The sequence below is a fragment of the Chaetomium fimeti genome (genome assembly GCF_033439085.1).
Source record: "Chaetomium fimeti strain CBS 168.71 chromosome Unknown B0H64scaffold_5, whole genome shotgun sequence".
Classification (NCBI taxonomy): Eukaryota; Fungi; Ascomycota; class Sordariomycetes; order Sordariales; family Chaetomiaceae; genus Chaetomium; species Chaetomium fimeti.
The window spans coordinates 3,185,581-3,201,907 of record NW_026944333.1 but is presented as its reverse complement, the minus strand read 5'-3'; the positions used below and the strand labels follow the sequence as shown (position 1 = coordinate 3,201,907).

At 52.7% G+C, this 16,327-nt stretch overlaps 2 protein-coding genes across 2 annotated transcripts; both read left to right on the top strand.

The window, feature by feature from the left end:
- The first annotated feature begins 12,195 nt into the window (after positions 1 to 12,195).
- Positions 12,196 to 13,865, top strand: B0H64DRAFT_196739 (Septin-domain-containing protein). Its single transcript, XM_062799179.1, has 3 exons — positions 12,196 to 12,568; positions 12,637 to 13,103; positions 13,163 to 13,865. The coding sequence occupies exons 1-3, from the start codon at positions 12,349 to 12,351 to the stop codon at positions 13,796 to 13,798; spliced, it is 1,323 nt and encodes a 440-aa protein (XP_062658371.1). The 5' UTR covers positions 12,196 to 12,348; the 3' UTR covers positions 13,799 to 13,865.
- Positions 13,866 to 14,854: 989 nt separating this feature from the next.
- Positions 14,855 to 15,966, top strand: B0H64DRAFT_401747 (uncharacterized protein). Its single transcript, XM_062804185.1, has 2 exons — positions 14,855 to 15,187; positions 15,269 to 15,966. The coding sequence occupies exons 1-2, from the start codon at positions 14,883 to 14,885 to the stop codon at positions 15,567 to 15,569; spliced, it is 606 nt and encodes a 201-aa protein (XP_062658370.1). The 5' UTR covers positions 14,855 to 14,882; the 3' UTR covers positions 15,570 to 15,966.
- The last annotated feature ends 361 nt before the right edge of the window (positions 15,967 to 16,327 follow it).

Sequence of the window (16,327 nt, the reverse complement as noted above, 5' to 3'; positions counted from 1 at the left end):
TAGTGCACACACTAACAGGGCTTACAATGCACTTTGGGGAAGCAATGCACAGTACTATTGCTTAGCTACCAGCAGTAATTACAGGGCCTAGGCCCTATAACAGTGGTTAATTTAGTGGGTAGACCACTATTGTTTTGGGAATGCCTCTATATTTGCTATCTTAACCACTGGAGTTGGATTTACTACTTCCTTCTCATATACCCACCGACCGGGGCACAGTGCCGAATTCGGCCCAGCGGTCTTAGTGGTAAAAAACTGAATCCCGCAAAACTCATTTGTATAGGTTTGACTAAAAATGGGCTCACCTGCTCGCAGCCGCACCCAGAAGTGCCCGGGCCCACTTGCACTACTACCTTAAAAACCGGTGCAGGGTAGGCCGGTTGGGGCCAAGCGGTGCAGGGTAGGCCGCTTGGGAGCCAACCACCGGTGCAGGGTAGGTCGCTTGGGATGCCAAGAGGTGCAGGGTAGGCCGGTTGGGAACAACCGGGTGCAGGGTAGCTCGCTTGGGAAACCCAGGTGCAGGGTAGGTGCAGGGTAGCTCGATTCGGGAGAAACTAACACTTAGTGAAAAGAAGAACCAACCTTCTTCAAACTAAGATAGCTAGCCACCCAGTAATCGTACCGCCACAACCAAGATACCAGTATATAGCTACAGGCCATACGAATTCAATTACAGTACTGTAGAGCCCCCCAGACGGCCACAGCACTAGTAATCTGAACTCTAGGGTTCAACATATATTATAAGAATAGTTCTAAGTAAAAGTATCTATTTCTTACCTTAGTTAATATAAAGGATTTAGTTAATAGTAACTAGGATAGTACCGATAGTAAGGGGTATACTAAGGAACTTACTTAATATAGGGCTATTATTATAGTAATAGATAGCCTAGTATTAAAGGAGGGAGAGGAAGATAGTAAAGCTAGGAATATTGTGACGAACCTGTCTCTGGACCCGTCCTGTTAGGGTTCAGTATCGGTCGAAGGTATTCTCTCAAGGGTGCGTAGGTTCGGTGCAGCCAAAGGGTGCACAACAAAGACTTGTCTCAACAGTAGGCTCTCGAGCTTGTAGCGAACTGTAGTTGTGATTGCTAACTGGAGAACTCCCAGAGCTCTCCAGGACGAGTGACTATATACCTGTCTAATTCTTGAGTGCTCAGTGTGCTCAGTTCCTCTGAACACTGATCACACTGATCACTTAGAACGTCCTGTTCATCCTGATTGGTGATTGGGATCGCGGTGCTCACTGTGCTCAGTCTGCTTGGCGACTGAGCTCACTGATCACCCTGCTGCATCCCTGATTGGTTTGACTGGCCCGGGGCGTCCCGTGCCTTGGGCCCCACATGTTGGCATATCCGTGACACGATGCCCCTCCTCCAGGGCTGACGTCCCGTCGGCCGCATCCCCAGCCAACCTCCTGAAATAGCGCCAACAGTCCTCAATCCAATCTGGTTAGCAACTTCCTCCTTTTCCTTCCACACCATCCTTCATCATGACTGACGGCATAAGGAAACCGAAACGAAAACAAAAATCCAGCACTGAACGCCGTCGTACACGCGCGCGCATCTCCGAGCTCTTTGGTACCGAAATGGTGAAGTGTACTCGTTGCAAAGAAAAGAAACTTGCAACTTGTAAGGCGACCGACAATTCCGACGTCTGTGGTAATTGCTTGTCCGTTGGTAACCATTCGTGTGACGCATTCGGCTACCACGATTCCGCTGTCGAGCGTATGGTGATTGAGAAGCGCAATCTCGATCGTGAGGAGCAAGAGACTGCGGATGCGATCCGCACGCTGATGGCGAAAGCGGACCGCCTCCGTATCCAGCGTCGTGCTCTTGAGGACAGAGCGCTGGTGATGTTCAACCAGGAGGGGGAAGTGTTGGCGGAGCAAGAGCGCCGCGAGGTTTCTGGCGCGCAGCCGTCTTCGGGTGCTGTTGCTGTCCCCTCCTCCGGTCCCTTCTGGGATCAGGGGTGCGTCCTTCTTTCTTCCCCTTCTTTTTTTTTTTTTTTTTGGTCCCCCGGTTGACCGTGTTTAGCTTTTCGGACGACCCCTTCCTCGCCGGGGTCGACTTATCTGCGGGGTTTCCTTTGGTCGATCCGGGTTCCTCTGGTGGAACTCCTGAAGTTTCTCGGGGCAGTTGAGATTTGTAGCTGGTTGCCATGAATTGTCTTCTGGGCCGAAGTCTAGCCACTTGACCAAATACTCCAACTGTCCTTTCGTGATGCGTGAATCTAGGACTTCCTCAACGTCCCACTCCTCCTCTTCGTCTTCTGCCTCAGCGTCCTTGTCGAGTCGTGCGTTCTTGGGTGCTGGTTCCAGAAGCGAGATGTGGAAAACGTTGGTCCGTAGTCGCATTGTCGAGGGTAACGCGAGTGCGTAATTGTTCTCCGAAATCTTTTTGTCGATCTTGAACGGTCCGATTTTGCGAAAATCGAGTTTCCTGCTTGGTCGCTTTGTGTGAAGATTTCGAGAAATGAGGTAAACTTTGCCCCCCTCTTCTAGGCGAGGTCCCTCGAGCCTGTTTCTGTCGTAGAACTTCTTCATCCTGGTTCGTACGAACTCGAGTTCCTCCTTGAGCATCGCGTGCAGCGAGCTCATTTTGTCGGCTTTGACTGCCGCTCTGGGCACCGAGACTTCGGGCCCTTGTCGCAAATCTGCTTCGTAGCCGTAATTCGCGAAGAATGGTGTGACCTTCGTGGTCTCCGTGACGGTGGTGTTGTAGGCGAGTTGTGCCGTTGGCAACAGCTCGACCCAATCATCCTGCTGGAAGTTGACGTACAACCGTAGGTATTGTTCAACGATCTGGTTGAGTCGTTCCGTCTGTCCGTCCGTTTGTGGGTGATAAGCAGTCGAAAGCTTACTCTTCGTACCCAGCTTCGTCATCAGAGCTTGCCAAAACTTTGATGCGAACTTCGTGTCTCTGTCTGTGATCCATTCTTCCGGCCATCCGTGGACCGAGGTGATGTTGCGATAGATCACGTCTGCGAGTTGTTCTGCTGACCATGTCTCCTTGTAAGGGAGGAAGTAACTCCACTTGGTGAGCCTGTCCACCATTGTGAGGATGCTGTCGTATTCCACTCCCGTTACTGAGTCCTTGGAGACTGGCAGTTTGGTGATGAAGTCCATCGTCACCGAGCTCCATGGTCGTTCTGCGACTGGCAATGGTTGCAACAGCCCATATGGTTTGTGTCGTCCTGGTTTGCTTCGTCCGCAGAGGTCGCACTCTGCTAGGACTGCTTCTGTCGCCTGCTTGATTCCTGGGAAGTCGTAATTCTGCTTGACTTTTGCAATTGTTTTGCTGATTCCCATGTGTCCTCCGAGTCTCGACTCGTGGATCTTTCGAATGAGCTCCTTTTGGTCACCAAGCCTGACGTAGGCCTTGTCGTGGTACCAGAGTCTCGTTCCATCAAGTCGCAATCCCGCGATCTTGGATTCTGGCTCTTCTTGCCATGCATCGCGCTCGCCGTCCGCGATGACTCCTTGGAAATCTTGTTCCAATCGTTGTTCCCTGAAGGCCGCACAGCATTCTACAAACGGTTGCAGAGGCCTAGCTTCGGGATCTTCCGACTGTCGCTGAAGTGCTGCGATCTCGTAGTCTTCAGTCGGTTGGGAAGCGTGCCGTAGCGATCCGTCTGTCTGTTGATGTAGCAATGGTGGTGAGGCTTCAGACGTGTTGTCGTGATGATCCGCTCTCCTACTCAAGGCGTCCGCTCGTGCGTTCTCTGAGCCTTTCTTGTAGTGGATCATGAAGTTGAATTCGGACAGAAATTCTGCCCACCGAGTTTGTCGTCCGTTCAGCACCTTCGTGGTGGTGAAGTATCGTAAGTTCTTGTGGTCCGTGTACACCTGGACTTCGTGTGTCGTGCCGCTGAGGTATGGTCTCCATTCCTGAAATGCTTCGATGATTGCGAGAAGCTCCTTGTCGTGGATCGGGTAGTTGAGCCTTGGTCCTTCGAGTTTCTTGGAGAAGAACGCAACTGGATGCAGCTTGCCGTCCTTGTCCCTCTGACCAAGTTGTCCTCCGATCGCGAAGTCCGAAGCATCAGCCTCGACTTCGAAAGGCGTGCTTGGATCGGGCAGCATGAGCACCGGGTCGGCGATGATCGCATCGCGGATCCGCTGGAAAGCCTGCTCGTGCTCCTGCTTCCACTGGAATGTGGCATCCTTCTTCGTGAGTTCGTGTAGAGGTCTCGCGATGTCGCCGAAGTTCTTGATGAACATCCGGACAAAGTTGGCGAATCCGATGAATCCTCTGACCTCTGTGGCGTTTGTTGGTGTCGGCCACGTCCTGACAGCTTCCAGTTTCTCGGGTTCGATCTTGACCCATCCTGGGGAGATTTCGTAACCCAGAAACACTGTCTTTTTGACATGAAACTCGCTCTTGTCCTTGTTGACTGACAACTTGTGCTCATGCAGTGCATCCAGCACCTGCTGCACATGCTTCTTGTGTTCTTCGAGTGTCTTGGAGTAGATGAGAATGTCATCCAAGTAACAGACTGCAAATTTATCGAGGCAATGTCGTATTGCGTGGTCGATAGCGGCTTGAAATGTCGCTGGTGCGTTGGTCAACCCAAACGGCATGACGAGGTACTCGTAGTGCCCGTAGGGTGTCCGAAAAGCCGTCTTCCATTCGTCTCCTTCCTTGATGCGGATGTGGGCGTACGCTGTCGGAAGATCGAGGCGCGTGAAGTATTGTGCCCCTGACAGTTGATCTCGGAGTCTCGAGATCAGTGGCAGTGGGTAGCGGTTCTTCACCGTCTCGTTGTTCAACTGTCGGTAGTCCACACACATCCTGAGCTTCCCATCCTTCTTTGGAACGAAGAGGACTGGGTAGCCTGCTGGAGATGTCGATGGTCTGATGTGTCCTATCTCGAGATTCTTTTCGAGATAACTCCTCAACTCTGCATCTTGCTTCTCGTTGGTGTGGTACACCTTGAAAAACTTCAACTGGGCTCCTTCCTTGAGTTTGATCTCGTGATCCCAAGGTCCGTGGTCTGGTAGCCCTGCAAGATGTTTTGCCGTGAACGCCGGGTGCCCCTTGTAGTCGTCTGGGATCTGCCCCGTCTTTGCGTTCTTCGCTGTACCCTCGTAGTACGCGAACTTGTTGTTCCCAGGCTCGATGCTCGCTGCTTCGAGTTCCCTGACTTCTTCTGCTGCCAGCTCGATGCTTGCCGCTTCGAGCTGATTGACCCATTGTTCGTGTTTGAGCATTCCGTGCTCGTCGACTGAGACGACGGCGATGGTTCGTTCCTCCCGTGCCTGCTTCTTTCGTCGTGTGCCGCTTCTTCCGGATTTCAGAGTGCGTGGTTCTGCACTGGCTGCTTCCTGCGGTGGGCCCGTAGAGGGGGTTCGTTCGGACCCGCTGCTCTCCCGTGGCTCCTGTTCTGCGCGTTCTCCCATCGAGTTGGTCGGATGCTCCCGCTGTTCCCGCGGTCGCAGATGGCCATCTCCCTTCCAACTGATGTCTGGGTCGTAATCCTCATGCCATGGGCGTCCGAGAATCATGTCTTTCTTCGGCCCCATGTTCACGATGTCGAACACCACTTGGGTGGTTTTTCCTTCCACCTCAATGTCGAGTGGTTCTGTCTCTCGTCGTACCCATTGTGTGTCGAATGGTCCCTTGACGACGTGTGGTTGCTTCTTGATCCTCCATGGGATTCTGAGTTGATTCACAAATGTGGGCGCAATGAGGTCCATCTGCGCTCCTCCATCCACTAACGCGAGGGCTTCGATCTTCCCCCATCGCGCTGTGATCCAGAGCCTGTTGTCTGGCTTGGTGCTTCGTACAGCAGCTACTTCGTGTTCGTCTGCTGGGAGGTCGTTGTAAGGCTTCTGTTTGCGCCAGTTCTTCCTGTACTGCGCAGCCTGTCTCCGCTGTTGTGGAGTTAGAGATTTCCGGGCCCCTCGGAGGGCCCTGAGCCGTTTCCCAAGCTCTCGTGGTGTTTCAAGGCGTCCCTGTCCGCACCTTGGCTTGCGGCATCAATCGTCTGGTGTTCTTGGAGCCATTGGGCCACCCACGCCTCGGTTGGGCGCCTCTCGTTCCTTCGGGACGCTCTTGTCCTCTGGTGTGGCTTCCTCTGGGATTGCTGTTCCATATATCCCCAGATTTTCTCGTCGGCGTGTGATAGGCAGTCTGCGCTTCGGCATTCGTTGACTCCTACGCCCGTTAGACAGCGTCGGGGCCAGGCTGCCTTGGGTTTAACCCTCAGCCTGCCCTCGTGAGTGCGTTGTGTGTCCCACAACATGCTTGCGGGAGCGTCGCCGCTGTCGTATACCCATCTGATGGGTAGGGGTTGCATCCCCTTTTCTTCCCTCGTGGGCCAGAAACTGTTGCGAAATTTGTCCTGGAAATGGTACCGACATTCGTGCGCGATACACTGAAACCAGGGCAGGTAGATGTGGTTCTCTTTTCGTGGGTCCACCCGCTCGTGGTCTTCTGATAACAACTGGAATCCCTCCGTGTTGTTCTCGCCCCGGGAACCCCACCATTCGAGGTCGGAGGTTTGTCGCCCGGCGCGCACGATGTGCTGATGTCGCGTCCAGTATTCTTCCCAGCTCTGCTGTTTTCTTCCTTTCGCCGCATTCTGTTCCTGTGCGTAGTCGAAAAGTTGCTCGGGGTATCGTACTCCGTTTTCGTATCCTTCCGCCTCTTCGGTGGGTCCATCCCACGGTGTGTGGTGCGGAAGTGCCTGGCGGATGTCGTCCTGCAAGGCCTGTGCCTCTCTTAATGTCTTTTCGACGTGATCCCCGGCCCTGTTGTTGGCCTCGGTGATCTCTTGGACTCGTTCCCTGGCGAAATCGAGTTCCGCGCAAAGTCGTCCGTACTGGTCGTTCCTTCTCTGGAGAAGTTGCTCGAGTTCTTCTTTCTCTCTTGACAACTCCTCGATCCTTTGCCGTTGGCTTAGGACCTTCTGTTGCAGAAAAATGAGGTTCGGGCTGACTCCTCCTTCACCCTCGTGGGTTCGCCATTGCCCGTCCTCTTGCTGAACCAGGGTGATGCCCCAGTCCTCAGCGACTTGTCGGATGTGCCGCGGGGGAGCCAGTTCTCCCTCGTCATCCGTTTCGATGAAAGCGTGATGGGCGGTGTCATTTCCCTCCTGGTGGTTGCTGCTCATCAAGTCTTCTTGATCCGAGTCGGTGAGTTCATCGTCCTGCTCGATGACTCGGTCAATGTCGATTTCGAGGTCGTCCTGCGTGTAGCTGGCGGCTGCGACCTCCAGAAACCGGGTTCTTCTTCCGACCGTGTTTTGGTCGATGGTGGCAGCTTCCTTCCCTGGAACCGGTCTCCACTCTTTCTTGCTGCGGCAGTCGCGTTTGAAGTGACCCTTCTTGCCGCAATTGTAGCAAGTGATGCCTGATTTGTCCTTGGCACCATCTCTCTTTCCTGCCCATTGTGCCTGGGCAGCGCTGACGTCCATGGGTCCCGAGTGAGTGCCGTACGACGTGCTCTGGTGCTGGCGTTTCTTTTTGTCGTTGGGTTTGTGGTAGCCTGCGGATCGCTGAGTCTCGCTGCCCTTCTTCTGTTGTTTGCGGGCGAACTGTCGGTCGTCAATCTTGACAGCCATGGCGATGTACTCGTCGAGCGTGTCAGGTCGGCTCTCCTTGTAGAGCTCGTCCTTGACCTCCTCCTTCAGTCCTCCGTAGAACAGGTGCATCAGCCCCTCGTCGTCTATCTCTGCCTTCATGGAGTCTTGTCGGAAAATCGTGGCGTAGGCGGTGGCTGACCTAGTCTGCTTCAGCCGTCCTAGCCGTTCCTGGGCGTGCAACTTCTCGTCCTTGTCGCCGAACACCTTCTGAATCTCACTCTCGAACTCGGAGTAGTTCTCGAAGACCTTTTTGGTGAAGGGTTTGTGGATTGCTCCGCCGAGGAAATCACTCAGTGTTCCCGTGAACCACTTGAGGGCCTTGTCCTTGAGTCGGGTGGCGGCGTATCTGGTCTTGGATTCCTCAGTGGCGAACTGGTGCGAGTTGTGGTCGAGATAGTTCCGCATCTCCGTGATCCAACCTGGCAAGGCTTCCTGGTCGCCCCCGTACTTCTCGGGTTGCTCCAATTTGACCTTTGTCTTGGCCGGGTCCTTGGTGTGGACCTCGGTCGCCGCAAGTCGGGCTGCCAATGCCGCGTTGCTGGCCTTGGTCTTCGCAAGCTCTTCTTCAGTTTCATCGAGTCGTTCGGTGACTCTCTGAAGTGCGGCCGTGATCTGGCCCGGCGTCGGTTGAGTTGCCATGTCGTTTTACCTTCGAGCCTGAACTGTAACAGATCAAAGGGAGTTAGCAACGTGTGACGAACCTGTCTCTGGACCCGTCCTGTTAGGGTTCAGTATCGGTCGAAGGTATTCTCTCAAGGGTGCGTAGGTTCGGTGCAGCCAAAGGGTGCACAACAAAGACTTGTCTCAACAGTAGGCTCTCGAGCTTGTAGCGAACTGTAGTTGTGATTGCTAACTGGAGAACTCCCAGAGCTCTCCAGGACGAGTGACTATATACCTGTCTAATTCTTGAGTGCTCAGTGTGCTCAGTTCCTCTGAACACTGATCACACTGATCACTTAGAACGTCCTGTTCATCCTGATTGGTGATTGGGATCGCGGTGCTCACTGTGCTCAGTCTGCTTGGCGACTGAGCTCACTGATCACCCTGCTGCATCCCTGATTGGTTTGACTGGCCCGGGGCGTCCCGTGCCTTGGGCCCCACATGTTGGCATATCCGTGACAAATATTAATAGATAAACTGAGGACTATATAGGGGGTAATGAGCCGAAGGGTATAGAGGAGCAGCTGGAGAATAGGAAGGCTAAGTAAGGGTTTTAGAGATAGGCTATAAGTTTTTTTTCTACCAGCTTTATATTAATACTAGGGTTTATAGTTATAATATACCGAGTTATCTTTACTTCTTCTTATATTATATTAGTTTAGCCGGGGGATATCTGGAATTTTATAGTTTAGTTTAAGGGTAAAGGAAACCCTTTAGAAAAGCGATCTTTTAGATATACCGAGAGATAGGTTACCAGTAGAATTAATAGTTAGTTAATCTACTAAAACTAGTATCCTAGATAGAGTACTAAGTAGCTAAAACATTACTATATAGCTAAGCTATTATAATAAAGACTATAGAAATAGTTAAACTTAAATCTATTAAGTTAAATGTAAAATGTTAGATTCTATCTACCTAGTTAATAGAATTTAGTTAATACTCTAGATATCTCTAGTATATCTATTATTTAATAGGAAATAGTAAATGAAGTCTACCTTAATACCTCTCTTTATTAAGATAGATATTTAGCGGACTAGTATCTATATATTAGAGGGTAATGTAAAAGAATACCCTACCTTAGCCTCTCTACTATATAGAAGTACTAGAGGTTTAAGCGGTTTTACTAAGCTATTTTAGTATTAATAGGATCTATAGACCGGAAAACGGATTTAATAGTATAAAAGCTATATTATACCGGGAGTCTTTCTAATATATAATAATCTTCTTATTAGAATAGGTACTTCTTAAGATAATACTATTACTAATAGAAAATAATTTATTATAAAGGCTTTATTAAGCTTAGAAAATAGTCCTATTAAATTAAAATTTTATTTTAGCTAAAAATATATTTACTAAAATAAAATTAATTAAAATTCAATATATATTTAACAGCAGAAGGTATACTCAATACTCCTATACAATTATATAATAAAGGCTCTTTCATACTATTAATATAAGTCAAGTAGCGATTATACCCAGCATCGTTTTAGTAAAAAGGATGATCCCGGTTTAAGTCGCACTTGGGCTTTTTTACAGTTTCATTGGCGGGAGAATCCCCACAACCGTTTTCACAGTGGAACTCAATCTTCACGGAGGGAAGTCTCATTTACGCCGCAAATAAGTACCCGAGATCATTTTCACGTACAGTGGTGGCGCGCTATGGTACAGGCGTTCAGACATTCGGCAGCCTACCCTCCTCGGCCTTGAACCTCGATGACTATGGAAGCCATAACTAACTAGATAGTAGTTATGCTTGTATAGCATCGGAGGGTTTTCCTGCAATTTCACTTGTGCTCCTGTCAAACTGACGATCGCACACTGCGTTGGATGCACGGCTTGGGGCTAGCTTGACTGGTTAGGGAGAGTTGCAGAGAAACACTATTTTAACCTTTGCGCGGCCGGCGAGAGCAACCGAGTTGAAACATCGTTTCCAATAGAGCCCTGGTTGCCTACGGATCGGGTGCAGTTGAAACAAATCCATCTTGAGGCTCGGTCCTGCAAAACTGGGGCGCAGGCTAACTCACACCTGGCGCTGATGCGAAGTCGAGCCTCAACACCAACGACGACAACGACCCGATGCCCTGGATACCGAAGATAGCCGATGTGAGTGGGCTCTCAGTCGCGGTGCGTTCGAGATAACGTTACCTAGGCAAATAGATTCATACGCCTGGTCAACTCGGGTTTGCAGCGGCCCCGACAGTTATTGACAGCGCGGGGAGTTGGGTGGGGTGAGGATCCGTCGCATCATGAGCGAAGTCTATTCTGGGCTGGTCCCTTTGAGACACCTAATATCCATTGGATGTGTGAATTTACTGGAGCCTGCCCAGTTGGTGGTTGGTGCTCGTATGCAGATTACGTCCAGCCCACGCAAATGGATGCCCGTGCCTCGTTTTCAGTGCCCCTCTTCTCGTGATATGCACAGCCGGAGGGCGCAATTGGCCCACCAGAATCTCACCCGCGGCCTGTGGTTGGAACGAGGGTATTTCCAGTTGACGCATGGAGTGATGGAGTCTTGCTGTTCCGTTGTCTTCCCATTCCATCAGCATCCTCAGGCTGCGATCTTCCCGACCCGGCAAGCCATCCACACCCTGCTGGCGAATCACAGCACCGGGGCTGCCCCAGACCCCAGTCTTTAATCTGTCGCGAGCAGGCCCCTGCGCTCGACTCCCGCAAAGCGTGGGTGCCCAGCGCTGCAACCCCTTTTGCTCAAAGCAGCGGGAGAGCTTAATCTCCCTGTTCGTCGCACCCTAAATTTTTCCCTTCGACGACCGCGACACGTTCACACCTCCCATCCTCCTTCTCGACATTTTCGTCCTTCTCGACACTCTTTTCCTGTCGTACTTGTACGCCCCCAGCGTTACCTTTCAGTGCCACACAGGGCACCTGTTACCTTTTAACACTCCATCCCTCTAGCGCCTCCGAGACGCGACTGCATCGAATCATCGATTTCTGACTCGGTACGTGATGAGATCCCTCCATACCCAGGCCATCCACTGCAGCTTTCGGCCTCCTCCATGATTGCCGGGTCTTCCCAGTTGCTAGAACTCGTTTCTGAATTTCTGCCTGGCTGCCATTCGGTGTCGGATCTTCGTCGGCTCGTCGCATTTTGGGGTGTTCCATTGGAATAGCTCCTGACACGGCGGCCCGTTGAACTTTTGGCTCCATTCCGTCGGATGCACCTGCAAAAGCTGCCCGACCGAGCGCAATCGAGCTTAACTAACGTTCTTGCCATCCTCCAGACTCTTGCACCTTCCTCATTCCTCTTCCCGAAACCCCCTTCGATCGTTCCCTACAGCACTTGTCACAATGGGTAAGCACCTGCTTTCTGTTCCTTTGCTCGTGATGCCTGCGTTTGGAGGACGGATTGCAAACCGAATTCCGCCACGGGAAGTCGACAACCTCGCTCCTTTCCCGCGCTCGATCCCGACCGAGACAAATGACCTCACCCCGTCACTCTCGCGCGTGTGGCTTTCCGCGCGCTCCCTTCAGTACTCGCATCGCTGCCTGTTATCTCGAGACCGCTCGCCGCCGCCGTTTGTTTCCATTTATCGTTTCTTGGGAACCGCCTTTCTTGGACGAGAATCATCATCTGCATTCCATTACGACCAACACTCTTCGCCGAGATGCATTTCTCTACGATGGTCCAAAACGCTACTGCTAGGGTCCGCCCACGGAGTATGCAGTTCGAAAAGAGTTCGGCTGCGCCAGACCCCAAGCCCCGCCGCGCTGCTTCCCGTGATACCGGCACTGGCACGCGTCGGCCGCCCCAGGCGGCTCGGACGAGCAGCCTACCGTTGAGCAGCAGCAAACAGTACATTTACCCGCCGCCAATCCGCCACCATCGGAGTATGCTGGACGTGGAGCGCGTCCCGAAGCTCCCACTGGCCAAGCCGCTGTCCTATGGCGAGCTCTATCCCAGTACAGCTGAGCCGGTCGTGGACATCATGCCGCCGTCGAGGACGCCCGTTGACAGTCAGCCTCCGCGTACTCCCACAACAGGATCTCGTTGCATTGCTAGTCTGCCACTTTGAACACGGAGGATGCTAACTTGTCGTGTCCTTAGCAGCTGCAAACGGTATTCCTACCAATTTCCCATCCCCTACCATGGCGATTCCAATTCCCCATGTTCAGCCTTCGTCGTCTGGATCGGAGGTTTCTCGCCAAGCTCCATCTGACCTTGTGGCCGCAGCTCCTCCAGCTATGAGCGACAATAGGAACATTGTTCGTCGGAAGCTGACGGGCTATGTTGGCTTTGCCAACCTGCCCAATCAGTGGCACCGCAAGAGCGTCCGGAAGGGCTTCAACTTCAACGTCATGGTTGTCGGTAAGTGTTTGGGTGGAAATTCCGAGTCATGACGGTACCGATTCTAACGGTTGAACCCCCACTCGCAGGTGAATCCGGCCTCGGCAAGTCGACTCTCGTCAACACACTCTTTAACACTTCGCTCTACCCCCCCAAGGAGCGCAAGGAGCCCAGCCTGGATATCATCCCGAAGACGGTTACTATCCAGTCTATCAGCGCGGATATTGAGGAGGCGGGCGTGCGCCTGCGGCTGACCGTGGTTGACACACCTGGCTTTGGCGACTTTGTCAACAATGATGAGTCGTGGCGTCCAATCGTCGACAACATTGAGCAGCGCTTCGATGCCTACCTAGATGCCGAGAACAAGGTCAACCGCATGAACATTGTCGACAACCGCATTCACGCGTGTGTCTTCTTCATCCAGCCGACCGGCCACTCTCTGAAGCCTCTGGACATCGAGGTCATGAAGCGCCTGCACACCAAGGTCAACCTAATTCCGGTTATTGCCAAGGCCGATACCCTCACTGACGAGGAGGTCGCTGCCTTCAAGGCCAGAGTACGTTTTTCTTTCCCGGTTTATTATCCGTCCTGCAGAATGCTGATCGCCCCGTCCAGATTCTTGCCGACATCAAGTACCACAAGGTTCAAATCTTCGAGGGGCCGCGCTACGAGCTCGATGACGAGGAGACCATTGCGGAGAACAACGAGATCATGTCCAAGGTCCCCTTCGCCGTTGTTGGCGCTAACAACGAGGTCACCAACGCCGATGGGCGCAAGGTCCGCGGCCGTAGCTATCCTTGGGGTGTCATCGAGGTGGACAACGAGGAGCACTGCGACTTCGTCAAGCTCCGCCAGATGCTCATCCGCACCCACATGGAGGAGCTGAAGGAGCACACCAACAACACCCTCTACGAGAACTACCGGACAGACAAGTTGATCGCTATGGGCGTCTCGCAAGACCCGAGCGTTTTCAAGGAGGTCAACCCTGCCGTCAAGCAGGAGGAGGAGCGCAACCTTCACGAGCAGAAGCTCGCCAAGATGGAGGCCGAGATGAAGATGGTCTTCCAACAGAAGGTGTCTGAGAAGGAATCCAAGCTGAAGCTGAGCGAGGAGGAGCTGTATGCCCGCCATCGGGAGATGAAGGAGCAGCTGGAGCGCCAACGGCTCGAGCTCGAGGAGAAGAAGTCGAGGATCGAGAGCGGACGGCCTCTGGAGAAGGAGCCCAAGAGGAAGGGGTTCTCTCTCCGATAATCTCGCCGACCCTCCCCTTCTCTTTTCCACGACCTGTCTCAGTATCATGATGCCACAACAAATACCAGCTCGCCGCCTCTTTTCTTTTGCCTGTTTTTTTTTTCGGTTTTGTTTCGTCCTGTTTCCCTACTTAATCACATCCCCTTAATACTCACGGAAAAGTTCGCCCGGGAGAGGGCCGAGGACTCTGACAACGGCGGACTCCGGGTGGTGGGGAAGTGCTCTGCTGTCGCCGGGATGGGGTCTACCCGGTCCGCAAAAGGCCCGTGGTCTTCTTGTCGGGAGGCGACGGTCTGATCAACGCTTGTTGAAAATTGTACACGATCTAATTGGCCTGGTCGGGAACTGGAAACGACACCGCGATACCCGACCTTGTTCTGAACAGGATTATCAGCGTTTCCGGTTGGGATGGCGATGCGGGGGGATGTTTTTGTTTCGGGGATGGACATGAGAATCGGATTATTCGGCGGCTGGAGGCATCTAAAGCAAGCCCGGTTCGAGCGGAGTTGACGGCCCCCTGGCTGACTACTCGACCGAAGACGACAAGTTCACCCCCTTTCGACAGTCTCGACCGGCCCAGCCGACCAACCCAAGTAGCCGGAGACTATCTGGCTGCTTCGATATTACGAGAGCCGGAGGGTGGGCCAACATGGTAAAGGGGGACTGGTTATTACGCGAAACGGGACAAGGAGGATTGCTTGGATCAGGGCACCATTATACCCCCAGTTCACCCACCTGTCTTTTTATTCATTCCCCCTCCCTGGATGGTCAACTCCGGTTCTCACACTCGGCTGTCGCCACACCTCTTCATATCATTTTCCTAGTCTTCTCTTCCGCCCAGTTTTAGCTTTACCCTATTTTTCTTGCTGTCGTTGCTTAGCTTAGTGTCTGTCTGGAATAAAAGGATCTCACAGTCTTGATTGCCCTATGCTAGCTATGTCCTAGAGAATGGCGACTGTCCGGTTACTCCTTGATCGCACCAGATTGCGTCGATTACTAAGCAGAGCCTACTTTTTGTTGCTCAAAGACGACTCTCCTTCCTACGCAGTAGTGCTCCAGATTAAACAATTCTCATAATCTCGATATGAATTTCGAGCTCCACATCCCGGCTTGCATTTGCGTACCTGCTCATCCTCTTCATCCCCCACCACTAGAAAAACCGCTGAGAATTCAAATTGAAGGTCCCATCGTTGCCATACAAAAGCTTCTTCCCTGTATATCCTGGCATACTGATGCCTTGTCGCTGGAGTTTCCACAGCCCGCCGGCCCCGAGCTCGCCAAACTAGCATACCAGGTGATATACGGGCGCCATCCTCGTCCGGAGTGCGCAGATGATTTGGTTGTGCGGGATGAATACTTGGGCTGGGTCACGGACGTGAGACCATTCAGGTGCGTACTTTTGTTGTTGTTGGCTATTACTTGGTTGCAATTTGCGGTGGTATTGCAGCATTGTTCAACCTATCCACCTAGGCACATCGACTACTACGGCGTCACATTCGACCACCTGGTCCCCGCCAACGACCCCGATCCGGATGTCCTGCAGATCAACATCCTCGAGCTGGAGACGGCGAGCGGACCGTTTGCCAACGGCGAGGCGTATGCTAACCGGTACCTACGGTTTGCAGTCGACGTGGCGGATTATGTTGGGAAGAAGGTCCTTGCTGTGCCGAGATGCTGTCAGAGGAGGAGGGGGACCCAGGATCGTGCAAGAGTGAACAGCTCGGTGGCTGAGAGGGATGCGGGAGTGGAGGGAGGTGATGCAACGAGCTAGCAAGGAATTGTTCACTTTTCGTGATGAAATGCCCGTCAAATATGTTAGTTCCTTACTCCGGCTACCAACCGGGGTGTCAGAAGAGGCTAGCGGTCGAGTTCGGGTTGTTAGTAGAAGCTTGGTCATCGAACTGTTGCGTAGATGATGGGGTGTTTGGAGAACCCGCCTGCACAGCAAAGTTTCCCGACTGGGAGACATTTCGACGGACACTAGGCGCTGGAGTCCCTGAAACTCTGTGGACGATGATTTTTAGGAGTGAGCGAAGATTGATTCCATCCGGAAGACGTCAAGCCTGAGAGGCTCACAAAATCTAAGCCTAATCACCGTGCCCAAATCCGCCCCCCCTCCTAAGCCAAAAGGAAAAAGAAAAACAGGAAGGCCACCCTCGGCACTATCGACGGGCTAGAGAGCCATACCAGAGTAGTCGACCCGGGCATCCTCAGGACCCAGACGGACGCCATCTCGCCTAATGGCAAACTCGGCATCGGCCCTAATGCCGCCAATCCCAAGGATCTCAAGCTCCATACCCTTGACGCTGCCCACGACTGTGATATCGAACGCGTTGGAAAGAGAGCTTTCTTCAGTGTGCCCCCTTTCAGCATATCGGATCACGAGGAGACGGCCAGTCTGGAGAGGCAGGTCGCCCCGCACGACCGGCGGGCGTGTCGAGATAGCGAAATCGTCGGGATCGAGGGCAATTAGATGCCCGGGCACGGGAGGCTCATCCTATTCGACAGTTGCTGGTTAGAAAGGTTCGA

Excerpts from the sequence above, each read along its gene's own strand:
- B0H64DRAFT_196739 (XM_062799179.1), top strand. The coding sequence starts at position 12,349 with ATGGCGATTCCAATTCCCCATGTTCAGCCTTCGTCGTCTGGATCGGAG. Across the intron at positions 12,569-12,636 it reads CTTCAACGTCATGGTTGTCG|GTGAATCCGGCCTCGGCAAG; the intron begins GTAAGTGTTTGG and ends CCCCACTCGCAG. Across the intron at positions 13,104-13,162 it reads TCGCTGCCTTCAAGGCCAGA|ATTCTTGCCGACATCAAGTA; the intron begins GTACGTTTTTCT and ends CGCCCCGTCCAG.
- B0H64DRAFT_401747 (XM_062804185.1), top strand. The coding sequence starts at position 14,883 with ATGAATTTCGAGCTCCACATCCCGGCTTGCATTTGCGTACCTGCTCAT. Across the intron at positions 15,188-15,268 it reads ACGGACGTGAGACCATTCAG|GCACATCGACTACTACGGCG; the intron begins GTGCGTACTTTT and ends CTATCCACCTAG.